Raw genomic sequence first — 27,565 nt, forward strand, 5'->3', positions numbered from 1 at the left:
CATACGCAACAACGAGCAGTGGCCCATTTATCACCCTGTAATACTGTTACATTATGGTCCTGAGCGTTTGGTCGTTGCCTGGCAACAGACCAGTTCCCTGCGGTTGTCACAGCAGTGGTTACTATTTGCAGCCCTGTTGCCCTGCTGCTGTGACCGGGCCTAATAGCCTATTGTTTTTATACACCTCTAACACTACCGCTGCAAGATTACCAGTCCCATTTGATTTGCGTAAGTGGCAAAGTCCATTGGCGAAACAGATTTAGTTCTTTGTTGCATTATCGATGCATTTAATGTTCAATTAATGAGCCCTCTATATCCTGTTGTTAAAGAGACCGTATTTATTTGCATGGGGACAGTTATGTGCCATGCTTATTTATTATATTTATTTATTTTGCACATAAAGGGGGCCCCCACAGAGTCTAGAATTGCCACTGTCGATGGGGATCAAAGCTGTCCGGTCCCACATGCTAAGTGCTCCCGACTCTCCCGATGGCCAATCCGTGCCTCCCCTGACTGCACGTCGCTGAAACACACCGCTGCAGACTCTCTGCACGGAGGAGCAGCGGAGTCCGAGCGATGCTGCTCCTCCAAGGAAGAGACACACGTTCACTAAGCAAAAAAACTATATCCGGTCACAGAGATCTGCTATTTTAAAGTAAGGTCAACACATATCGACCCTAAATATAGTCTATATTAACAACGGGAAAAGTCTCAACATATATCGTTTTTTGTAAACATATGACAAATGTGCGAGGGTGATGACGTCAGAGCATCGTCCTATGTGCCCCGGACAGCCTGGGTATTTGCGAGGGAGCTCCTATATGGCATTACCCCGCTGAAGCTCACCAAAGTTTAATATATTTCATAGTTCAAAGTTTAATATATTTCATAGTTCAAAGTTTAATATATTTCATAGTTCAAAGTTTAATATATTTCATAGTTCAAAGTTTAATATATTTCATAGTTCAAAGTTTAATATATTTCATAGTTCAAAGTTTAATATATTTCATAGTTCAAAGTTTTGTCAATTGTTTTGTTTGTTGGTCAAATCCTGGTTTCTAATGGTTTCTGAGGAGTTCTACTGGAATGAAAGAGCACAGAGTACAGAAGCAACAAAGCAGCATACTGCATTAAACCTGACCTTCACAGAGAGGTTGAAGTTCATGTGGAGAGGAGGCTTCAGTAGTCTGTCTGTTTTATCTCTTGGGAAGAATGCCTAAATCAAACTTTCTAATGGTTTATTTTTCTAATAAACCTTGCATTGGGTTGGTCACACAATTCATTCTCTTGTGCTTTGTTCTATCTGAATTATGATAAGGAGTTATCACAAGCTGTTTAGTTGTGCTATCTTACAATAAATACTGTAGTAAATGTGAGGTAAAGTGTGTCGCCAATGTAACCGGTTAGAACTCGAAGTTGCGATGAGGTCTTAAAATGTATGGAATGGGTCTTAAAAAAGGTCTTAAAAGGTATTAAATGTGGCTACAGGATTCCTGCATATACCCTGTAGTAGTTGTTTTGCATCCACAAGTCCCCCTACTATTGATTTTATGTGGTTGACAGGGTTTGCACTTTAATATATTTTGGTTTTCCAGGAACATTTTCTGCAGAACATCAGCTGCAGAGACCCTAGCCCTGACCCTCTTGTGATAACATAGACATGTTGTCCCCCCCAAGGCTGTGACAGTGATTTACAAGTTTGTTTTTTTGAACATTGTGACCATCTCCAAAAGAGTAACATTCTCCGCCTCTCTTTTCTCTCTGCAGGGCTCCAGAGATTATTTTGGGCCTGCCATTTTGCGAGGCCATTGACATGTGGTCACTGGGCTGTGTGATTTCCGAGCTCTTTCTGGGCTGGCCCCTCTACCCTGGAGCGCTGGAGTATGACCAGGTAAAGTTCTTCACACCACGCACGCTTGCACTAGCTACTGAATTGCACACAGGACTCGAGGAGAGATAAAAATATATCCCTTTTTGAGAAAGAGGGATTAAAAAGGACCAATTAAACAGAAATATCCCTTTTCAGAGATTACAGAAAACAAATATAACATTTACAATTCTTCAGCGTCTGCTTTTCCAGTTGCCAAAACTCAACAGTACGTTCATTATCCACTTAAACCCGTGTTTGTTGTTGCTCCCTGATTTCTCTCTGGCTGTATGAGCGAAGGCCGACAAATCCAGCATGAAATCCTGCTAATGCTGAGCTGAGTGAATCAGGAAATTGTTCTTGGCCATGTGTTATGATATTCCCACAGTGTTGTACAGTCTGAACTTCACGACTGGGACATTAGATGAAGTTCTCCTGTGAGGGAGAGGGAGCGTGGGAAAAGGACCACACCACATTCACAGACCACTACAGGATTACCCTGTTTGACTGTACGCAACTCTGTGAAGACTAGGATTAAGCCCATCATGTTTACATGTGCTAAGTGCGTTAGTGCTAATTCAGACGCTTGGCGTTAGAGTTGTGTTTTGTTTCGGTAGAAATGGTTCATATCGTCAGTTAGCTGAGTTTCTGACACATTAATAGGTTGTTTAATGTTATGAAGCCCTGAGACACAGTTTCGGGAAAAAAAAGCCCTGCCGTCGGGGGCTGAACAGGTTAACAATGTTTATTAAAGGAATATAATAGAAGAAGAGGGATGAAACCCTCTTTAATGGTCACACATCCTAGTACCAGGAGTCAAGTACTAGGAGCAGTGGGCAGCTATTGTACAGCGCCCGGGGAGCAATGGGAGTGAGGGGGGAGGGGTAGTGTCCGGTGCCTTGCTCAAGGGCACCACAGCAGGGCCCAGGAGGTGAACTGGGACCTCTCCAAGTAGCAGTCCACACTCCATATTTAGGTCTGGTCGGGGACTTGAACCGGCAACCCTACAGCTCACAATCCAAGCCCCTACTGACTGAGCCACTGTCGGTTATACATGTATCGGTTATTGGAGGTTTTTTTCATCATCCATATAACACAGAAGAAACTTCACATTATACAATCCTTTATTGGTGGTATTATGTTACCAAACATTGTCGACAAAAATTGAATAAGCATGGCAAGTTTATTTATATAGCATCTTTCAACACAAGGCAATTCAAAGGGCTTTACAAAAAGATAAAAAGCATTTACATAAAGTGCAGCGGGATCACATCATAGCGTGATTAAAAACTGTCGTAAAAAAACGATCAGAATAATATAAAAATAAAATAGGCTAAAATAGACTGATAGAATACAACTGAACAAAAATGACAGTGTAGTGTAAAATATGAATCGATTTATTTAAAAGCAGCAGCAAAAATATCAGCCTGGATTTAAAGAGATGAGGGTTGCAGCGGACCTCTAACTCTTGGGGTTAATATGCATCAGGGGGCGTTACTGGCAAGACAGCTATATAGATCACACTTGTTAGTAGCAGCTGCCTTAAGGAGACTCTAGGACTATACACCAGTGGAGCACCAGCTGCGGCTGAACCTATTAACCACGTCACTGTTGAGTACAAAGTTGGAGAAGTCGTTCTTGCAAATCAATCTAACTGTGTAAGTTTAATAATAACGTGCACAGCTCCAGAGAGATATTCACACTGCGATGTAAACAGTGACATCACGACGTGGCTCTTCTCTGGCTCTGGTAGGTGGACCAACTGCGAACCAAACTACCCCCAACTGGAACTCAGTGGAAAAGGGGTATTAGAGATAGTGGCTGATAAAGCTTCACTGAGCACTGACAGCTCTGTTGTATCACTGCGTACACACACACACACACACACACACACACACACACACACACACACACACACACACACACACACACACACACACACACACACCGGTGAATATTGAGCCCCCAAAAGTATGCTGTGCTATGCCAAGGCTCACTGCAGTTCCACTCTACACAGCAAAATGTATTTATAAGCATAAGCCTGATGGTAGACAAGTTCACACACACACACAAGAGTGATCGGTGCACCATCAGCAGGTTCTGGCCGGTCAGTGTGTTTGTTCTGGGCCGTAGACATGTGTGCGTGCTCTCATACACACACAAACACACACACCGGCTGTAAAGCGGATCACTGAATTTCCATGGAATTTTGTAAAGGATATCAAGACGAGGCGGGCAAACTAAAATATTTCTTGGGAACCGACTGGGCTCTGGTTTCAGACAGAGGGTGAACAGAGGTGCTGAAGTACAGGCAGTATGAGAAAAATAAAGACGTTTTTGAACATTAAAGGACGCCTATCATGCTATATTTAAATGATATATTTTAGGGCCATACCTATATAAGGTATATTTATACGTTTCTGTTTTCAAAATACCAAACAGATCATGCATTTTAGCCATGCCTCATTTCGCTCCATTTGCTGCTCTCCAGCCCTGTTTTTGCAGGGGGCTGATTCTGTGAGCTGCAGCTGACCACGCCCCCCTGCAGGAGAGGGGATCACTCAAATTACACAAATGATCACCTGCCAGTCTTTGCAACAATACAGAATGTACTAAGATCAAAAGACACCAGGGGCCTCATTTATAAAGGGATATACGCTCAAAAAATGCCTTACGCCAGTTTCTACGCAATGTTTGCGATTTATAAAATACTAACTTGACGGGAAAACGTGCGGTCCTCCACGCAAACTCTAACCCATGCGTACGCACTAAGCACAAAAACGGGAGAGACGAGAAACTGCGACACCGTTGAAAGAATGGAGAGAAATATGTGGAAATAATACCATAAATAATTATCATATATGAAGAATTAATTTTCACAAATTGATTAAAGCCAATCTTAAAATGATTAAACAAACGCCTGTTTGCGACTCCTCAGTGCACACAAAAACATAACTTGGAGAAATAAATAAATACGGATATGTTATTGAAAACCACCTCGAATATGTTGTGTTAATGTTATGAAATGTTTTCTCATAAATGATGCGGTAAGCAGGAGGACAGAATTACGTCTAAACTGACGCCGTTTTGCATTTCTATAGCTTGTAGATACGAGCATCATTCTTTTGGCCACAATCGGCACTTGATGTATGTTTTCCCACTGCATCCGTCTGCCATGAACCCTACAGAAACCTACGTGTTAGTTTTGGCCCATAGTGGCCTCCATTTGTGTCGTGTAAAATGGGGGAAATAAAAAGTTAGCAAATCCCCATGTCCTCCTCAGAGGACATTCATAAAAACGTTTTTTTAGGTCAAATCATTATTACACTGCTCTGAAACTCACTACACTAACTCCTAAGATGTTCCCTTACTATAATTAATTAAAAATATTGAACTCACAACACTGGTAGTGCTTATGTTGATGGATGCCATTTTGAAATACAATGAAATTATCTTTTTCAAAGCCACATATTTGGGCTGGAACACAATAAATAAAGCTTCGCCAGTTTATAACCGATGAAACATGACGGTATCAGAATAATCACTTACATGTGATGTATAGGATGCTACACAGGTCAAGTAAAGATAAAGTGTCAGAGGAGAAATAAGCAAGATACAGGATCTGTTTAATCGCCATGTAGGTTCTCTTTTATTGCACACTCCAGACAATATCAATAACGGCATCTCGCTGTCCCAGGTGTGTCATATGCATGTAAATACAAGTTAAAAGTTTTAATGTAAACAGAAGTTAACATTTTCAATATAAAATAAAGTGTCAGTAGTATCAAAACAATATAATAAGAGTGTATATATAATAACAATAATAGGTAGGCTCAGCAGCAGACACACCTTAGTGCAAAGTGAAGTGTCAGTATTAATAACAGTGCAGTGCATGACATTAAGGATGTTGGGAGATGGCCCCGTGGGCCGTCTAAGCTAATTTACAGATGGCCCTGAGCACAATGGAGATTGCCCTGAAAAATGCCCGTGGACGAAATGGCACGAAGGGTTTGGGGGGCCTCCGTCCCCCTAGAACATTTAGATGTTTGCAGGTCTTAGATGCTGTCTGGTGCATTCTCTAGACTGAATTATAAGATGAACCACCACAATATTATATTGTTCAATTTTATTCTTAATTTCACTTGTTTGTTTGTTCTTGTTTGTGTTTGCTCGCTTGCATGCCCTGCATAGCTATAAGAAATACTTAAGTTGTTGGTCAAGACACTTTCCATCTGATGAAGGCAAATGCCTTCCCAGATGTAAAAAAGTAGAAAACATTACATTCAGTTATAACTGCCAAAACAAACATTATTTACACTAGTATGGCCCCTGTTAAAAATGTTTGTAATGTTATCTACTGTAAGTTGGTCGAACGAATGCCTCCTCATCCGGAAGCTGACCGAGCAGCAGTCGAGAGGAGCCGAGCGCATCCGCGAAGCACACAAAATGGCGACGTCAGAGTTCCCGTTAGCCGGCAAATCTAAATCTCTTCGGTCAAAATGTCCGGTCAAAATAATTTCCCTTTAGCGCAATACCGCTTCAGTTGCGCCACTTATGTGACAGACAAGAAGAGTATGTGACAGACAAGAATAGTCAATTATAATGTCTAACACTTAATGTGGAGAAAGAGATGTCCTGTATGGGTTGATTGTGCGTTGATCTGTTGGTAATGCCTCGGGGTTCCGGTGGGCATGTAAACAAATGCATGCGCTATACTTTGTGGCCTCACCCGGTTGCATAGCGACACTTATTGTTTAGGTGTCTTTTAATAAGCAGGTAGTCATATCATTAGCTAGAACTAGCTGGATCTGATCGATATGGACATAAACGCGAGTGAAGTCTAATCTGACGGGAGAGAGAGATCAGCTGCTGCTGACGAGTCGACACGCAGCTCTGCATGATCACATGCAGCGGTGAGCGGACAAAACACACACTTCAGGTTAGAATATCACACGTAGCTATTTTAATGACCTCTCAAACTACCTACACTAGTTATAGATAGGTTTAGTTTTACTGTCGGGTCACTCATTACTGGATCCGCGTGCTGCATGATACTGGCATAATAGATTGCCCGATCGGGCAACCAGCAGGTGAGGCTTCATTGCCCGAGCTAAATACTAGATGGCCCCGGGCCATCGGGCAGTCCTTAATGTCGAGCCCTGCAGTGGCATATATATAATCACAATAATACAGAATTAACTGTCCCAGGTGTAGGCAATTTGGGGTGAAGTCTCTTGCCCAGGGACACAACGACATGCTGACTGCAGTGGGGTTTGAACCTGTGCTCCCCTGATCTGAACACCAACGCACTCATCCACTGCGCCACACACCTCCCAACAAGTCATTGTACAGTTTATCAACAAGTTTTTATTTTCTTTTTTAATTGAAGTCCTGTTGGATTTAATCAGCTCACTTAGCACTGCCAGAAGCCCAGCCTGAAAGGTATTTTGTTGCTCCACCTGGCGCGCAGCCTGGCACGCTGCCGAGTCAGCATGGCGCGGCATCACCATGAGCAGCTGGTCGTCCGATTCCTGGGCCTTGTGTGAATGCAGCAGCCGTTCGTCGTGCATCTCCTTGGCACGCAGGTCTTCATTCTCCTTGCTGACCATGGCACGGCGGTACTCCATCGCCATGATGGTGTCAAGGAAGCTGTCATCCCGTGCCCGCTTTCCTAAGAGGAGAAATAAGCAAGATACAAGATCAGTTTAATCGCCTAGTGGGTTGTCAACAGAGACAACATTGGACATGGTGCAGGCAGGGACAGTGTACAAAATGCAGTTGTAAAGTAGAAGATAAGATAGGATCAAATAGCTGACGCTCAAAGTGCCCTTATTTATTGTTTTGTGCTTAATGTATGCTTGAACTTTGTTTTATAGCAGGGGTACTCAAACTTTTTTGTTAAAGGTCCACTTGTGAATTTTATAAAAAGTCAATGGTCCGGATCAATGCCAGTAAAGTCCGTCCGTCCCCCCCCCCCCCCCCGGAGCGGAGCAACAAAACTGAAATTAAGAATCAGTTTCGGCACGCTATGCATGAGGCCCCCTTGAGGGGGTTTCCCGACATGTCGTTGCAGTAAATTAAAGGGTGTTTCATGTTGTCTGTCGTTGCTGTGGACCTTCTTAATCGTTTTTTATGTTTTTGTTTTTTTTGTTGAAATTGTTACGTTTGTTTTGTGTTTGTATCTTTTATTTTAAATTAATGAATTAATTTAATGTTTTGTGAGCTGAGCTGTGTGATTTTATATTTTATGTATCTCTCTGTACAGCACTTTGGTCTGGAGGTTTTAAAGTGCTATATAAATAAAGTTAGATTGGATTAATCTACCTTATTTGGGGACCCCCCTCTGGTCCAAGCACTTGTATACACACACACACATTCAATACATACACACAGTATGATGGCTTGAACTAGTGGGAGAAATGGCACTGTTTGTCTGTAGCCAATGCCTTAAACCTCAGCAAAAATTCAAGGTAAACTTGCGGTTAACTTGCTGTCTGCAATGCGTGTCACGCTCGCGCACACAAGTAAATATATATGCACGTTCATTCTCACAACGCGTCAGACACAAGAAAATATACATTAAAGGGGACCTATCATGCAAAATGCACTTTGTGATGTCCCTGGTGCGTCGGGGAACTCACGCAGCGTCAGAAAATAAAACCCTCTCTCTTTTCTTCCGTACCCAAATCTTTTAAAAACAGGGGTACAACGAGCGGATACAGATTTTCTGCCGATCTGACGTCAAATCGGCAGCGGACCCACAGAAAATTTCTATCAGAAACAATGCCTGACGTGTTTTGGACGTAATCTCGTCTTTGCACTCGCTAACACTCAGAGCTAACCTGTACTGTAGAGCAGTGGTTCCCTTTTTGTGCCCAAAGGACAAGTACAAATCTCAAGGCACACCTATTGTGCAAAATAGCCCTTATAACACGTGTTATCACTCATATCATGTAAAATATCTGTAAATGTGCATAATTATTTACTAATGCCAAATAAAATGTGACAAAGACAACTATATTACTCATGAAATATTTATTAACGAAATATTTCAGAAATTAATTTGAAACGTTATCAAATTAGGCTTCATCAAAGCAGCAACACACTCATTTAAACCAGACAGGTCACACAATTAAAAATGAAGCAAAGGAAACTCAGCAGAAATTCAGCACAGAAAACTGTCAATGCAAGGAAGCTGCATTGTCCATGGTCCTGAACTACAAATTATAAATGTAACATTTCAGCAATCAGCATTGAAACATGTGCTATTGTAAATATTTTGCCGACTTACAAATTAGTGCCTAACATGTGCCTGTCGGGGCGCGCAGAATTTTTTAATCCTTTGTGGCACTGAGGAGAGGGCCACTCGCAAGTCCTGTTCAACAGAGAGCCGTGACCTCCTGTTGTTCTTCATGTAAATCAGAGTAGAGAACGCCAACTCCAGAGATGGGGTCGTTACTAAAAAAATGTAACATATTACTTTTTTTAAAGTAATATGTTACACTACTTCGTTACTATCTACATAAAGTAACTCGTTACTTTACTCGCCGAGCACGTACGAACTGCGCATGCGTGAGTGGCAATAACTTTCCTTACCAGCAGGCGGCGGTAGTGTGTATTTGTCATTCAAAACAGGCAACAACCGGAAGACAGAGAAGAAGAACAGACTACGTGATATAAACAAACAACAAATAGCATGTGCGGTAGCTTCACCTTAGCATGTGTTCTTTGCAGGTGCTTGTTGAGGTTTGACGTGGTGTTTCCAGCAGTGGATAACAGCTTCTGGCCTGGACACAGTTTGCACCTCACCGTCATATTCCTGTCTATTCTTCGGACGAACTCAAAGTAATGGGCATACCTCCACCCCTCGAAAGTTATCGCTGACTCAGCCATGTTTATGCAGCACTGCACGTGGAGATGTGGACGCGCAAGTCGCGCAGATTACGTACATATAAACCTACAAAGTACTGATATAGTAAATTAAAAATTAAATAATAATTTTTGTGTAGTTGTATATTGCAATAATAACGTATGGTTGTCACAAAATCCCACGGCTGTGTTTAAAAAGCACGAAATTTTAAAAAAGGAACTCACTTTGTGATAAACCCGCAAGAGAAAAAGCATTTGAGCTCCATACTGTTTCAGAAATCATCTTTGATGTGGTTTAGAACAGGATGGCGTTTTATCACAGCAGAATTTAACTTTATCTCCGGTAGAATTCTGACCAGGCATTAGCTCCGTCCCCCTAAATGAGATCCACGCTAAAACTTTCTCACTTGAAGTGGAAATTTGTTTATGGTTAGAGTTAGGGTTACAAAATTCCGGGAATTTTCAAAGATGGAAACTTTCCATGGGAATAAACTGGGAATTTTCTAAATTGAAGGTTGGCTCTTCATAGGGAACTTAAATATAGTTGGGGAAAGTATATTTTAGCATAATCTTGACTAAAACAAACAGATGTCATTCAAGTACAATTGAATATCCATGCCATAGCACACTGCTTACTGCATGGCTATTGACACCACGCAAAGGTTCGCAACAGGCTCACAAATGTGAGAGTGGAAAACTGGTTGGCATCCGGGCAAACCTAAGGCTCTTTGAGCCTGACACAGAGCCATCCTCAACAAGGCTGGACAGTGACACTGAAGAGGAAGACTCAGAGTTGGATGTTGAAGAAGCCCAGGAAGAGCCCATTGACTGAAAGGGTTTAGCATTTTGGCTAAACCCTTTCAGTCAATGGGCTCTTGCTTGAAGGAAGATGTGCATGTTTAATGGGACTTTTTGGAGGGAGAAGGGCTCTTTTCATTTAACATTTTGAATGGGACTTTGTGGGGATTTTTGGATGGGGGTGCATTTTTGTGGGGTTGGGGGGGATGAGTAATATTTAACTCAACATTCCTGTTTTCGTTCTTCAATGAAACAAATAATTGTTCAATGAAATAATTAAAACTTGTTCTGTTAAAAAAAAGTTTTTTGTTAAATTTTGCATCGAATATTTCCAAAATTCCCCAGCTTAACTTTCCGGAAATTTACCGGAAATGTTCCGCCCCTTTGCAACCCTAGTTAGAGTACATTAGATGACATTAAGGCTTTATTTTCGGTAAAATTATAGAATTTTCATTCAAATTAAACACCTTATTTAAGTAGTCATAATGTAATTTTGTTTAATATCTTTCCACTGCCTCTTTCTTTCTTTTGCTTTTCTCTCGCTGATGTCAATTTAACCCCCCCATCATTTCTATTTTGTTGTATATTTATAAATCTGGTATGCTTTTAACTCTGACAATAAATAGATACAAATTATTGTTCATCGTTTAAGCCAAATGTCAATTACGTTTAGCTTTGACCTTTGGTTTGTTTCCAATTGTTTCACATAGGCATGTGTTATTAATAAAATGTTTTAGTTTACTCTGACTAGCGCTAAAAAAAAGGATTGCTCCTATGAGAGCCATTTTTTCTTTAATAGGATTATTATTGTTTATTTTGGATGATACTCGCCTAATAATTTGTTTTTTATATTAACCTGGGTTTAACATACCCATGGCCTTTCAATCAAGAGCTATTATTGTTAATGCCCAGATATACCGATAGCGCTTTATGTCGATTTTTGAATAGATTAAGTGAATGTTGATTATTTATTCTTTTATGATTCCTGCCTGGATCAAAAATAAATATAATTAGGTGATGCAACGTAACATAGATTTTTTCCACTGTTGGGTAATAAAGGACTTGCTTTGTGTCATCGCATGGACATTTTATTAAAAGCCATGACAGCTGGTCTGAGGTTGAACCGCATTGGGTGTTTATCAGTCTCAGGGGCTTGTTCTGTACCTTACCTTGGTGTGTAAAGAGGTAGCTGTGGCTCCTGGTTTTGTTAGGAGGGAGCTGTGGCCCTCATTGCAGACCAGAACTGCTCTTAGGCAAAGCAAAGCTAGCATTTGGTAGAAAAACAGATTGGAAAACAGCAGTTTTGTTTTTGCAAGTTCGAATGTGCTGTCGTTTTCCCACTGGTTCTTGGGAGTCTATGGGAGAATATATTTTCTGAATCCCAAAGGTTGTAACATATTGTTCTGTGTAATTACTTTTCTATGAGATTTAATTTCCGTTTAGTTTTTTTAATGTCTTGATGGTCTTATAACTTCTTTAACATTCATATAACATCCCTGCAGCATGAACATTCCGACCCTCAAATCTATTACTCATGTGTTGACTTTCAATTTTTATTTTTTCACTTTCTTCAGATCCGATACATCTCTCAGACTCAGGGCCTGCCTGCCGAGCATCTGCTCAACAAGGGGACAAAGACCTCGCGCTTCTTCTCCAAAGAGTCCAACTCTCCCTACGCCTCCTGGAGACTCAAAGTACTTGCACACAACAAGCACAAACACAAACAGACAGAACATGCAGGTTATGTGAGAATGGACATCATTAGAAATGCACGGGAAAGTCCATGCAGCAAGGGACATACAATACAAAGTGGCAGTACATTTGCAACAGGAAATGGATCCATAAGCTTTTCAAAACAAGACAGAGCCAGCAGGCCCTGAGGAAAGCTCCAGGAAATGTGAAATCGTGTTTAGACTACCTGCTGAGCTCACTCTAAATACATGTATAATACATTTGAGCCTAATGTTTATCTTTCCAAGCACTTCCCAGCAAAAACCCAACTGCCTGACACTCTGACCACACACATTTACACGTTTCATTTAGATTTTTATGTTTCTCTATAATACATGAACTCTCTCCAGTTCTAGATGTTAGTATTATATATTTTAAATGTTTTCTGTTAAGTGTCTCAGCTCCTAATCAAAGCTTATCAGCTTATTTTACATATCTCCATTGTATGTTATGATTGTACTTATATTTTTTAACTTTCTCCTAATAAAATCATTTGAATTCCTGCTCCAGACAACAGAAGAGCATGAGAAAGAGACGGGACTTAAATCCAAAGAGGCCAGAAAGTATATCTTCAGCTGTCTGGAAGACATCGCACACGTGAGTCCAAATTCAAATCATCCTACACAAAACATAAGGCAGGGTACACTTTTCAGTTTAGTAAGTAAAAAGCTAACATTAGGCTACGTTAGTTCGTGTGGCTGCACATCACCATCGAATTATTTAGTCAGTTGTTAACACGCACCATAGCTTTCGACATTCATGAGTAGCCGACCTATTTTGGGTTGACTACTGTGTTTAAAAACTATTGACTTCTAGACTACGAAACTGGAATTGATAAAACTCATTCCTGCACAACTCCAATAATAACACCTGTTGCCCTGCATGTTTCTCACATGAAGTGTGTTTCTCTCCCTGTGCTTCCTCCCCTCAGGTGAACTTGGTGCTGAGTCCTGACACCGGGGACATGCAGGCAGAGAAGGCTGACAGGAGGGAGTTTGTGTCCCTGCTGAAGAGCATGCTGCTGATCAACGCTGAGGACAGGACTGTTCCCGCCAGCGTCCTCAATCACCCCTTCCTCACCATGACTCACCTGCTGGACTACCCACACAGCAACCAGTAAGGCTGCAATTTGACATCGACACAATATGTGTTGTCTTTCCTACACGCTTATGTCTGCTTTGTATTTTTTTCCCTGCAATGTTGGCTGAAGTTTTATTTCCATTTATGTAATTTGCCTCCTCTCCTTCTCTCCAGCGTGCAGTCATCTTTCCGCATCATGGACATGTGCCACGCTCGGCCCAACAACTCCGTTTTCGATGTTCTGAATCAAAACACCATTCATTTTTCAAGACCCCCTGTTGCCACAGCAGCCTCCTCTGGCCTCCCTCTAGGCTACAGCAACATACCAGTGCACACTCAGGTGAGATACTGCAGATGGACACAAATACTGTGTGTGCGTTAGCTACTAGAACTTTTTCTCTCTAGTTAGACTTGGGCATGTTTTACTTACTGTATTGAATTTTGCCTAGATCTTGCCCATTCACCGATGACCTAATATCACCCTCTTTAAGGTCAAAAGTGTGACAACATATCATCTTAGAAATGTTCTTAGTTGTTCTGCTACTCAAGAATGATAGCTTACCTTCTTTCCCTGTATACATCTTTGTTCATATTTTCCCTTTCTACGTTATATTTGACTCACCATCTGCTACTCCTTTCTAATGCAGCCTATGAACCAGTCGGCTCCCTCAGTGTTGCATCCTGGGATAGCTCTAACGACTGGGAATGGTCAGTTTGCATGCACAGACTCCTTCCCACCTGCCCTCCTTCTTTGTCCTCCCCCCATGCAAGGTATGCACACTGCACACTCATTACAATGATAACATAAAACATTTATTTGTAGTCATTTAATGTTTGTTATCTTAAAGATTGCATTTAAAGTGTTCTTAATTGTTATGCACAGCCTTTTTTGTTTGTTTTATGCTTCTTCTTGTTTATTTTCTTTTTACAAGGTAACCTCAACCAACCGGCAGGGTACTCTGTTCCCATGGTTACCCAGGCCCCTCCCATACAGCCCTTACCAGTGAGACCTGGTGTAATTGCTCAGGTAAGACATCGACCTAAACATGGATTTAACATCTGACCCCTGACATCAGGCCTTGCTGTGGGGGAGTTCAAACAGATCATGGGATCAACAGATGGTATGTAAGGTCTCTGATTCTCCTCTTCTTCCTGCAGCAGGCTTGGTCTAGCCGGGGTCAGCAGCTGCTCATCCCAGCAGCCTGGCAGCAGATGACTACAGTGGGACCTCCGCCCTCTCACCCCCCTCCACCTCCTCCCCAGTCCTCCCTAACCAACGACACCGCAGCCGGCCCACAGAGAATCAGTGACTGGGGGTGAGTCATCCCGTTCGGAGTCAGACAAACTTGTAATATGGGAAATTCCAGGTTGTGAAACTTCCACGCATCAACATTTTGGGTTGAATTCAGTTTGTATGCATGCACTAAAAAAACAAGTTACAATTGGCTTTCCGAGACAAACTACTATTGACTTTCTTTTAAATGTCTAAAAAAATACAAGAAATTACCGTTGACGTCCACATGACACTTCATGTTACCATAGTAACACACTGTCCAACTGTTATGGTGTGCTCACACCGGTTGAGAAGCGAAGATTCCGCCCGTTATTGTGCAAGTTTTACACTCAAAATAACGTCATATAGACATTAATAAAGTAGCAACTTTATTTGCAATGTCATCATAGACAATCTGTGGTTTGTACACATACATTTTTGAACAAACACACTTTCTGTTCATACATGGGGAACTGTGAGCTCTGTGTGCCGTTGCCCAGACCCAAAGACCAATGCTTTGTTTCCTAGTTCAACAACATCACCACGTCGGGGATGACAGCGTCACTCTCGCTGCTGATTGGCTCTGCGAGACAGTGTCACGCGAGTTGGGCGATCATCATCATACTGACTTTATTGCTAATCACAACGGGGGGGGAACTCTCTTTGCGTCGGTGTAAACAAACCATCACTGTTGCAGTGTGAAGGCAAAACAACACTGAAAAAGCACAAACAACATTCTTTCAATATGCTTAATAGGGGTGTTGAAATTAATCGTTTCTACGTGGGCGATTCTGCATCGATGCAGTGACAGAACATAATCAATTATAGTCTAATAACGTTGCTTCTTGATTTTCCGGCCGCGGCTGGACAATAACGTTTTTTTTTTGTCACATGAAAATTAAATCGGTCAGTGACGCAGAGGTCAAGGAACAGAAGTGACAGCGACACAGCTGCGGCTCAGACACACACATGGAATTATGTTTTTTTTTTGTTTTTTTTATACTCGCGTTTTTGGTGGATTTAATCAAGTCTTGGATTGCAGAGTATGAATGTCCGCTTGCTATTTTCAGACGATAAATACGTGTGTAAAGTTTGTGAAGGAAAGAGGAAAAAGCTTCCGCGATCACCGTCTCCTCTCCGTTCCTCCAAACCCCGCCCCCTCCCTGAAAATAATAAAAGACAGGCTGATCGTGACCTGATAGAAACTTTATTACTCACTTAAACAAATGTTGATCTCTGATCAAGATATAATGAAGCTAACTTAATCTCATACATTCATGGGATTTATACAACAGTAAGACAGAGGATGTAAGTGTGCACCCACATGCACTATTTTAGTTTTATATGCTGTTGTAAATACTCCTGTTGTCTGCTGTGTTCAGACTCAAGTCCTGTGTGTGATGCCACATTCAGGACATTCAGTGTCCTTCTTTAACAGAAGGCCGTAGAAGCTGCAGCTAGACTGCAGAAGTATTAGTTTTTTGTTTTTGAGGATGGAACAATTTCACACACAGATATAGGGAGGCTAGAGCTTGATTTATTTTTAGCTTGTAATTGAATGTCAAGTCATTTATGTTATTGATTTCTGACCGAATCGTTGACAGGATAATCGTAATGGAATCGTGAGAACAGTGAAGATGCACAGCTCTAATGCTTAACCAGGAGAGACATTTCATAAAAAACTGGGTTTTTATTTTATTTCGAATACTTGTTATAAATTGAGACGGTTCTATTTGCTTTCATCAAAGCACAGTATATTTTCTATTACTGTTGCTTATTTTTAGCCAAAGTCTAGGGCTGCGTTATCTTCCTCTTGCACTTTTTTGGTACCTTTTTTTTAACATAACATTTTTTTCCCCACAGCAGCCATTACACTTCAGTGATGCAACAGCCTCTCCTGACTAATCAGATGCAAGCACTCTCTGCCCATCAGCCAATCAACATTGGCATAGCTCACGTTGTGTGGCCGCAGCAAGCCAATAAGAGGAACAGACATAGTCACAACAGGTGAGATGTGCTCCTTGTGGAAATGAATCTGCTTTAATGTTTTATGGATGTCTAAACCAGTGGTTCTCAAACTTTTTTCAATCATGTACCCCCTTTGAAAAAAATATTCAGCCAAGTACCCCCTGATCAGCGCAAAAACTATTTGTTAGGGACAAAATGCCGATATAAAGAGGTACAGTACAGCGCTGCACCATCAGTGTCTGATTTTATTAAAACAACAACATTGTAACTGAGAAACACTTAAATGCTACATTTCAAATGTTTACAATCCATCACTAAATTCATGCAAACCAATTTTAACATCATGCAATAACCCTAAGACGACATTAGTTGCATTGAACTGATCTTTTTAATAAGTTGTACAATTTAGTGAGAAACATGGGCTTGAGCTTCACTGAGGATCTTTGTCATTCTGACAGGAAGGCCACTGCAGTTATTACACTTCGCGTTTTGAAATATGTGTAACTCTGTTCATATAAAACCCACACTGCTCAAACTTTCTTACTTTTCCTAAAATTGGTATATTTATTTATTTTTGGGCGTGGGGAATGAAGAGAAAAAAGTATGAGCATTTTATGAGCATGGGATTTTGACCCCTCATAAAAACATTATGCATAATGCTGCGCTATACTTTGCGGCCGTTGCCAAGCAACGCTTATTGTTTAGGTGTCCTTTGATAAGCAGGCAGTCATATAATTAACTAGAACTAGCTAGATCTGATAGATTTGGATATAAAGGTGAGTGAAGTCTAACCGGACGCGAGCAAGAGATCAGATCAGCTGCTGCTGACGGAGAACACGCAGCTCTGTATGATCACAGCTCCCCCGCTGTGACGGACCGGTGAGTGGAGCAAAATACACTAAGAGTTCGACCTAACACACTTAGCTAGTTTATCTACTCTGGAACTAGCTAAACTAGTTATAAATATATGTATTCTTTACTGTCGGGTCACTTATTACAGGTTCAGCGAGCTGCACGAGACTGACAGGCTGTCAGGAGAGGGAGAGGAAAAGAGAGCACCCCGTTTACATTTCCCATTTTATTATCCAGAGTTACTGTAAACTTTTGAATAAAGTAGTTAACCTACTAATAGTAGTTTGTTTAAATGCATTAATTATGTTTTGTTTTTTTCATTAACATAAAATAAATCTCACGTACCCCCTGCAGTACTCCAACGTACCCCTAGGGGTCCGCGTACCCCCATTTGAGAACCACTGATCTAATACATCAACTGTTCTGTTTTAAAGGAACCTGTCCCACCCCAGAAACATCCATACATCAGTATGTCGGACCCCCAATATGGCCAGTGTTGTTGGACATGCAGTGGTCCCCCGAGAGCAGCCTCAGAGGGAGCTGCCGCCGGTGCAACCCGTAGTCCCTAACGCAGATGAAAATGGTGCAGAGGAGGAAGTGAGCTGCTTCAAAGAGGCGGCGCCGATTGGGAACTGCCCGCAGGACCGGTCCAATCAACCGCAGCGCCACGTGGCCGTTCTGATGGGGGACACACCGAGCCCTGCTGCCAGTGTGATCAGCATCCGCAGTGACCTGACTGACGGGGAGGAAGAGGAGGACGAAGAGCCTCGGAGGTGCCGTCTGAGGGGGTGAGTAACATTACATGCAATGGACATGGGATAAACAAAATCAACCAGTGATCTTAATCTTCCAACATGTGATCCGTGTGATAACGACTGTAGAGCGTTAAAGTTCAGATGTGAAAATAAATCACACTTCTGCTTGTTGTACAAAAAGGGAAGCACATACCTGTATTGCTAGGACAATCTAGCAGCGCTCTAACTGCACCATAAACTACAATTATATTGCTACAATAGAAACAATCTTTTAGGGTTGATTTTTCCTAGATCAGGTTGAACATTCACATTTATCAGGCTGCACGAGGCTAGTTTGTGGCAAAGCTTTTGCATTAAAAAGAGAGAATGCTTAAATGTGAAATGTTTTTATTTTAAAGTATTGCCTTTTCTGTTTTGGCACAATTTTGATATAGGCCCAAGGGTGCAATTATTATTTCATCATATTTGATGCCTTTAGGCGATTTCCCTACTGCCTACATGTATTTAAGTTAATAAAGATGACAGGTATATTCATTCAATATGATTTAATAGAAAAATGTATCTAAATCGCTTTATTCACATTCAGGATTTTTTTTGGGTTGGTCTCATAGAATATGACGGCAGACATCCAAAACTTAATTCGGAGAAACTAAAAAAAAAGGCTTCAAAGGGAAAACAAATCTTTTTTACAGCCCTCGTCAAAAGTTATAATATCTATAGATCTCAGTAGCTGAATGTTTGTTTATATTAATTGTACTTTACTGAGCCTAAATAACTCGAACCAATGTGTTGTTCTCCGTAGGTGCAAAGAGGAGTGTGTGTGTGAGGCATGCAGAAACACCAGTGTGTCTATGGAGAGAGTGTGTTCCCTCAGCAGCCCCGACAGCAGCCTCAGCACCAGCTCCTTCGCCTCCAACTCCCTGCAATCCAGCCCCTCCATCTCCCCCTGCAAGAGACCCAACAGGTAGTGTGTCCTCATATTGTTCTCCAAACACACTCTTTATTTCCAGTCTCGTTAACATGACTTCTCCTCTGTGTTCAGCATGTCCGAGGATGACGGCCATGAGAGCGGCTGCGACACGGTGGAGGGCTCCCCCACGTCAGACACCTTGACATCCCCACGTGGCAACAGTCCCTACCGTTACCTAGACAACAGTAACCACAACAACCGCCCATCTTTGGCTGCTATGGTCGCACCACTGCCTTCCCCTGCAGTGCAGGGCAGGAGCCCCCGCGGCGTCAGGACCATGGTGGTTCCCCCAATGAGAGTGCAGAACAACAACAGTCACAGGACAGAGGAGCGCACTCAGAGAACAGGTCAGAAACAGGAAACAAATATTCCTCTTTGTAATTATGGACTGAATGACTTCTTATGATGATATACATGTAGGTGTGTTTTCTATTGTTAAACTCGTTTTTCTTTCTAAGCTAAGAGAAATACTCTCATTGAAATGTTTTTCTGTGTACTACTAACACCCATAACAAAAATGTGTCCTCATCATGCCTGCTGTCACCTGTGCTTTGGTGGTGTCTGCTCCACAGGTCATATGGAAGCAGTGGGGGCATACCGCCCCCTAGTGGGTCATAGAGGCTTTAACAGGTGATCAAGAGACACCAACAGAGAACTGGCCACGTTACCAAAACCTCAAAAATGCATCCAGAGCAGGCCGTGCTAACATTGCCTGAGATGCCCTTTATAGGACTTTCCCTCCATCAAAGTAGTAGTTTTATGCTAAGAAAGGATTCTCATCAGCTGGGCTCATTAGGATTTACAGCTTTGTGTTAAATCATTTGGGATCTTCTTCCAGCTTCAGTATTTCAAACAAACCCCTTCCTTCTGACAACACCTGCATGCTTTTACTAAATCAGTGATGCAGAATTGTACACAGTAGAAGAAGAGAGGACGTTTATTTTAAAGAGACACATTTCCTGTTGGCTCCTCGGAGTGGAGGGAAAGATGGATGCATTTCATTTGGTGTTGCGTCAGGGCTATTTCTCTGCTGGTTCCCTAAGGCACTGATCTGACATCAGTTTCACCTTTTTAATTTCCCAAGATGTCGTTTTCCTTAATAAACGGTGAAGTGAATTTAAAACTGATACAGATCAGAGTCAGCTTTGCTCCCATCGGGACATTTCTGAGTGCCAAAAATCTCTGTTCCTTTTTCTTTGTTTATGATATTTTGTCTAAATCTATGATACTGTGTTGAATGGGAATATTCTCTATTCAGCAGTAGAAGACATGTTTGAGGATTATTTAATAGCAGCAGAATTGACAGTCACCCTGGTAAGTAGCAGCATTTCTAAGCTTAGTGAACATATAAAGGTGTTGAGATATTATAAAAATGTATGTTTTTCACAGAACAATGCACAAAATTGTAGCAGTCTGTATTTGTGGGGTATCTCTCCGTGAGACACCGCGGGTGAAGCAGCCTGTCACTGAAGATGCTGGGCGGGGAGGGTTTCCTGTAGGGGGGGGGGGACATGTTGTCCAATAAGCTTAGCCATCATTCTCCAGAAACCATTGTATTTATGGCTGTTATAGAAATCCAATGAGCAGTGTACTGGAGAAGAAGGAAGCTTGAGTGAGATCTTATATCAGACAAACTGAAGGTTACAGAACGCACAGAAGTGAAGTTTTAAAACTGTCCTCAGTTCTGCATATTTAATTGGTTCATAGACTGGCCATAAAAAAAAATTCAAAATATGTCTACACGTTTATAAAGGGTTCTTGTACATGTAATTGGTCTGCAAAGGCTAAAATCCCTGTGTTCCCTCCAGAGGGAGTTTCTCTCCAACATACATGGTGATGTCACTCCGTAACACTCAAGCTTTTATCAGCTAGGACTCAAACATATTGTACTTGAAGGGGCGAACATTCCCAATCCCGACACGTATCTAAGCAGTTGACCAATCACATCAGAGCCAGCCAGCTAACCAAACAGAGCAGACTGGTCTCTGGTTTCAGACAGAGGGTGAAAAGAGGTGCTGCAGCACAGGCAGTATAAGAAAAATAAAGAGCTTTTGAACATTAAAGCATGGAGATATTTCACAGGGGGACAAAAGTGCAAATATGAACCGGAAAATTAGCTTAGTATGTCTTCTTTAAATTCAGTTTTAAGTATAAAAAAAAGGACATTATAATAAGTATGTATAAAGTCTAATGCTTGAAAATGTACTTTTTAAATAAATGAATTAGCTAAAATTATTGTTGCCCTCAGTGTTTCCCCTAGGATGGAGTCATAGCAGCGGTGCTAAGGCACGTGGACCCAGCATAATGTGAGCGCGGAGCGCGTGGAATTTTTTAGTGCGTGCGAAGTGCTCCGCCGATTTGTTTCTATGAGTCTGCCAGCACAAGAAAGGCTCTTGAGGCCTAGTACCAGGGCCGGTTCTAGACAATTTGCTGCCCTAGGCGAGATTTTATATATAAAGATTAAATGAAAAATCTATACAAAAGACAAATACACTACAAAAACAGAAACTTATTGACATAGGTAATATATGTCAAAATGGCTTCAAATGTAATCAGTATTGTATGAACATGTTTTAATTGGGGTGGTGGATGTCACATCCTATAGGGGGGTCCGGGGGTATGCCCCCCCGGGAAGATTTGTTTGAACATTTTAAAGTAAAATGCTTCAATCTGGTGCACTTTGAGCACACATTACTAGAGACCTGATCTAGGGGGTACAACTCTAAAACACCCATATGAAAAAGATCGGTTTCCATTTTAATAATCAAATAAGTATCTGAACATAACCAATAACCTACCGTAGCCAATAACAAATAAATGGAACTTATTTTATTTTTGTTGTTCATTTATATCTTATTTTACCTTAACATTTATTTATTTATGCATATTTTTGTATCTCTCCAACTTTAAACGATATTTTTGGTTTACTGTCCTATAGTAGACATTGGAATGATTTCAAACCTGTTTTTATTTATCCTAATAATTATAAAGGTGTGCCTACGTTTGAGACCCACTGAGATAACTTGGACTAAAATTAACTATCTAAACACTCAGAGAGTCCCTAACCTCACCTGAGCTGTTTATCTCTCTCAGTCTGATAGCAGAGGACTCTCCCTCCACCTTGTTGTTGAAACAGCTCCTTATGTCTTTTAGAGCAGCTAGCTAGCATCAGATGCTAACAACAAAAATACAAGTAACCACACAGAGATCGGTATGGAAGTGGCCATGTCGGCAGGCCACATAATGTAGACCAGGGGTCGGCAACAGGCGGACCGCGGTCCGGATCCGGACCCAGACGCCGACCTATACGGACCCGGAGCTATAATCAATACATTAATAGGGGATTTTTCGGCGCCTCCCGCTTTTTTAACGCTGATTTGGGTGACTTGCGTAATTCGTGGAGAACCGAAGAGTTTTCGTTTTGGGGGTGGGGGGGAGGGAGTCAGTCCGACTGACGGACAACTTCTCACTTCAAAAAAGAAGAAGAAATCTAGACCGCAAAAATAATTAAACAAGCGAGTAAGTGTTTTTCCTGGCCATGGACAGGTTCCTTGAACACAACACGAGCGTAACGTGTCTTTACGTGGTATATGTCTTGTCTGAAAGGAGTGCTGAGCACCGGAACGCCGCTCCAGCCCTTAACATATTGCAATACCCATAAGGAGCCGGACACATGCCGCAGTGTTTGCGTGGCTGTCTTTAGTTGTAAGCACAGTGGCGATCTGTTGTTATTAGCATCTGGTTAGCTAGCTATGCTAACGAATTTAAAGAGCTTTTCTACAACCAGGTGGAAGAGAGCTCTCTCCTGAGAGGCTCAAATAACCTCAGCTCAGTGAGGTTAAGGCACACCTTGATATGATCAATATAGTTATTAATGAGACTAAATGAAAAACAGGTATAAAATACAGTAACAAAAAAGTTGTTAAAAATAACAAGAATAGAGTTTAAAAGGGGGTGATTTGTAAAATATCCAAAAAGAAAAATATGCTTACAGTTCTGTTTCATATGGGTGTTGAGAGATGTATCCATAGATCTCTTAATGTTGCTCTCAAAGTGTACTAGATTGATGCTTTTAACTTCAATATTTAAAAAAAAATCTTCCCGGGGGAGCTAGCCCCCGGACCCCCCTAGAGGAGGTTAGGTCCCCCCCACTTAAATCATGTTCACATGGATAGGATACTAAACACATTTGCACACATCTTGTGTCCATATCTTTCTGTTTTGGTGGTCATGCCACACCGTGCACGTGCATGCATGCGTGAGTCATGGTGAGATATCTGGATTAAGAGGTTGCTTTTTCTTTGCACAGCATGAAAGAAAGGCCAAATGAATGGGCTGTGATTTTAGTTTTTTTAAGCAGAGGTTGAGTTCAATAATTTGTACGACCCTCGGAGGATGTTGTAAAAATTGAAAGGAAAAAGGTTCCCCACCCCTGCTGTAAATAATAATAAAAGCCCTTGATTTATAACTTAACATCTCTGTCTTCTATTGATCTGAGTATATTATAAAGAACAGCAGTTAATTGAAGCATTATAGCACAGGCCTTTGTCAGATGGTATATTACACTGTTTTTTTCTGCTTCGAATAGTTCTCTCTTTTTTCACCATACCTGTGTTTGCATCACTGAAACCAATGAGCACCTGCATGTGTGTGAGAATGGCCCTGACACCATTTCAGCCCAGATTTACAAACTCCTGGCAGGACAAGCTCCAGCTCAATTCTCGCACTGAATTAAAAAAAAAGTGAGTGAAGGACTGCAATATAAGAAGGAAAGAAAGATAAACTTTAAAACTGTTCAATTGTTATGATGTGTAAATTGACAATAAATATTGTTGTTTTTGAATTGTACTTTCTTTATTTGATTGGCAGTCGGTTGTTGATTACATGCAGACGTTGATAAAGCTACAGGCTACTTCAATATATATCACACTAATTCATGAAGCAACTTAGACATTTTGATGTTCCGGACCTTTGCATGGGGAGATTTTCTCTAACTGGACCTCGTTGAATTTTAGTTGAAGACCCCTGATGTAGACAGACAGTCACCCTGTGTGAGCCAAACCCACATTCGCGCAGCGTTGCGTTCACAATACATAATTTTTAAAAAATCGCCAGACCAGCAGGCCACTTAACAGGCCAGGCCATCGGGAAACCTCCCGGTCCTCCCGATGGCCTGCCTATTACATACAGTGGCAATGTCTCAAGATTTAGCAAAATACACCTTTTTCAACATACAGTAACACAAATACTACAAATCCACATAACAAACAATCAAAAAGGGTCGGCACTTATTATTATTTATAAAAAAATATATATATATCATTATTTATAAAAATAAAGAAAAATTACATTTATTTATTTTTTGGTACCTGGCTGGCGCCCCCTAGCAGCGGCGAGCATATTTCAGCAGCGGCACGCTATTTGTATATAGGGAAAACACTGTGCCCTTGCCTTAACTTCTGATCACACCACCTTATATAAACTGTCATATTATACCTAAAGTTTGAATATGGATGAATCCTTAAAGGTGGGGTAGGTAAGTTTGAGAAACCGGCTCGAGATACACTTTTTGTTATATTCCATGGAATGCTCTTAACATCCCGATAGCAATGAATATCTGAAGTGCTTTGACAAAAAATCCATAAAAAAAATGGCATCTGTGGAAGCCGTAGCGCTGTAAAAAGCACGACCAATTATCTGAGCCGGCTCGGCTAAAATAACTGGATGGCCTACCTGCCTGTCAGCCTTCCATCTGTGCACAAACTTATCTCGTGCCCTCATTGGTCATGTGCGCGTTCGTGTGTGTTTGGAGGAGGGGCTCTGTAAGGAAGTGGCAGATTTTTTCCGGCAAGAGCTGCAACGAGCCGTTTAGTGGAGAGAGTGAATACTGCTGAATACACATACTACACAGAGATGCTGTATGCGAAACCAATGTGAGTTTGGAAAATTGCACAGTATAAATCTATTCTAGTAGACCTCAACAATGGAATTATGATATGGAAATGGCCATGACATGGGACCTTTAAGCAAGAGTGATGGAGATGTTATTGTCCATCAGTAAAGCTAACGTATTGTTTGGCAGATGTTAAGAATTCAACTGCTAATTCTTAGCATCTCCAGTGATCCTATGATTTAAAAGGAACAGGGTTTTTTTCGGTTACAAAATATTTTGGATGCAGTTGCTGCCGTGTGAGAGCATTATGTGAAGATTAGCTTGATTGACTAATCTCCACATTTTGCTGTCCCTTTAGTTTTGCCTGCTTTTTTCTGGAATGCAAATTCTGTGTGATAATCTTTTTGCCCTGCATTGCACAGCCCCCTCAGAAATGTTCAATTTAGCTGCAGATTGGTGCTGCTACATTTATTGTCCTCCATCAGCACTCAGGAGAACACATTTTCAAATTCATAATTGTATTTCTCCCGTGCTAATTACTTTAGGGTAGCTGAGATTTTTGGGAGGGCCGCTCACATCTATGCTAGTCTGTTCGGCATTTGTCTGCCTTGAAAAGCTACTCTGAGGACACAATCCTCAAATATGTACTATATTTAAAGCAACTACAACTCATTATCACAAATGCAATGTTGATTTAACAATTTCATGTTTATATTATTAATGTAGCTTGAGAGGCATCTTGATCAGTTATTGTAATGTATGCTAATAGGGCTGCATCATTTAGAATAAATAACTTATTGGATTTTTTTTGTTTACACATTATGCACAGTATTGGGGGATTGATTATTTAGCAACATTTTTCAAATAAAAAATGTCCCTCTGTACTTTGAAATAAAACCATTCAAATGATCTATATTGAACACAATCATCTAACTACTTTCTCTCTCTTGTGCATGCTTGTGTTTGTTTTAGTTTTTCTTTCAACTTGCAGGCCATGTGGACTAAACCTGCCCCCTTTTTTTTTGTATAAGTATACTCGCCTTACTCACTTCCGTCTTCTCTCTGTTCCGTCCTCAGAATCCTGGTCCCGCTCCAAAGGGCGCTGCAGCCTCATAGGACAGAGCACTCCCTCCTCCTACACCCTCCTCCCATCCGCCCCCCTCCTTTCCCGGCAGCAAAACATGAGTGGGCACCAGCAGCAGCACCCTCTGGGCTTTGGACAGGTCAGTTCACTTCTATCCTTTGTCTGCATTTACATAATGGGGGATTATGCTGCAGCCGGACATCTATTTAGGTTGCCTTCGTAAATAGTCACTCCGAGCGGCAGAAGCTGGACCCTTCTGTAATTTCAGAGTCCCGTTTCAAAGCTGTTTATAAGTAACATTTGATTATTTAGAGCAGCTCACTGCTTGAGAGCACTAATGGTGTTGATATTTACCTTATGTAGTCCCGCCCCTTTTCCAACTTCTGGTTCAAACACATATGTCAGTTCCGTATGTATGTGTGGTTTTACAGTACCACATCCATCCTCTGTAATGGCGCATTTCCATTGCAGGGCCTCGCACGGCTTAGTACGGTATAGTTAGGCCTTGGTAGGCCAGGCTCACTTTATGCTGCGTTTCCATTACAGTTTAGGAACTGGGGCAGTAACTAGTAACGCAGTGTAGGCGGAGCCGTGACGTCATCTTCAATGAGAAATACAACACCAACATCAGCCGTTAGCTGTTAGCCCTCAGAGCTCACAGCTCCTGATATCTGTTCAGAAACTAGACAAAAGTTAAACAAGTACAAACCACAGACTTCCTGTATCATGGCGAATACAGTCGCTGGTTTATTTATGTCTTTAAGCATATACAACGTTAGCTTAGCCTGGTCGATCTGATCTCCATTCAGAAAACACGCATTTTAAAAAGGTTTTTCGCCTGCCGTCTGTCTGCAGACTTGTCAAAGCATTAATTCATGGTTTTTACTAACCGGTATCAGTATGTTGTTACTTCGGCATCATTTAGAAACGTGTATTACAATTAAATCACGGTCAAATATGTTCATTTTGTTGTAGTTGTAGCCCCCTTGCCAGCGATTCTCTCTAGTTTAGCATACTCAGCCCGGTTGTTGGCCCAGAAAGAACCTGGATTTTGGAGAGCCAGAAAAACTGTGAAACAATTCGTTAGCCGGAACTACCCCTAGTGGAAACGCAACAAAAAACGGGCCGGGTTTGAAACGGAACGCTTAAACCGTGCTACGCGCTGCAGTGGAAATGCGCCATAAGTGGCTGGTGGGATGTCATATGATGATGGCCCAAAATCTAATGAGGACATTTTTAATAACTCTAGTGCCTTTGGGTGTAACTGGCTATGATATGAAGAACTACAATACGTTGTAAATCACAGCAGCAGGTCAGACTGCATACTACAACTCATGTGGACAGTTTATAATAACTCACTGCCAGACAAAGGTCCACAGTGTTCACATTTATAAAAACAAGTTAATCAAGAGACTGAACTCAATT

General features: G+C 41.4%; 1 protein-coding gene across 4 annotated transcripts in view; it reads left to right on the top strand.

Moving 5' to 3' along the window:
• LOC117561357 (homeodomain-interacting protein kinase 3-like) overlaps positions 1-27,565 on the top strand; it is a 51,082-nt gene that overhangs the window by 18,203 nt on the left and 5,314 nt on the right. For 2 of the 4 annotated variants that reach the window (XM_034238657.1, XM_034238656.1), the window contains exons 5-17: positions 1,768-1,891; positions 12,109-12,228; positions 12,776-12,862; positions 13,197-13,381; positions 13,520-13,685; positions 13,993-14,116; positions 14,278-14,372; positions 14,504-14,661; positions 16,482-16,625; positions 17,873-18,226; positions 18,996-19,157; positions 19,236-19,510; positions 26,134-26,279. In XM_034238657.1, the coding sequence (XP_034094548.1) occupies positions 1,768-1,891; positions 12,109-12,228; positions 12,776-12,862; positions 13,197-13,381; positions 13,520-13,685; positions 13,993-14,116; positions 14,278-14,372; positions 14,504-14,661; positions 16,482-16,625; positions 17,873-18,226; positions 18,996-19,157; positions 19,236-19,510; positions 26,134-26,279 (2,140 nt within the window). The remainder of the gene's footprint in view (positions 1-1,767; positions 1,892-12,108; positions 12,229-12,775; positions 12,863-13,196; positions 13,382-13,519; positions 13,686-13,992; positions 14,117-14,277; positions 14,373-14,503; positions 14,662-16,481; positions 16,626-17,872; positions 18,227-18,995; positions 19,158-19,235; positions 19,511-26,133; positions 26,280-27,565) is intronic. The other 2 variants (XM_034238658.1, XM_034238659.1) reach the window with 2 other exon arrangements.

This window comes from Gymnodraco acuticeps, unplaced genomic scaffold (genome assembly GCF_902827175.1).
Source record: "Gymnodraco acuticeps unplaced genomic scaffold, fGymAcu1.1, whole genome shotgun sequence".
NCBI classification, from domain to species: Eukaryota; Metazoa; Chordata; class Actinopteri; order Perciformes; family Bathydraconidae; genus Gymnodraco; species Gymnodraco acuticeps.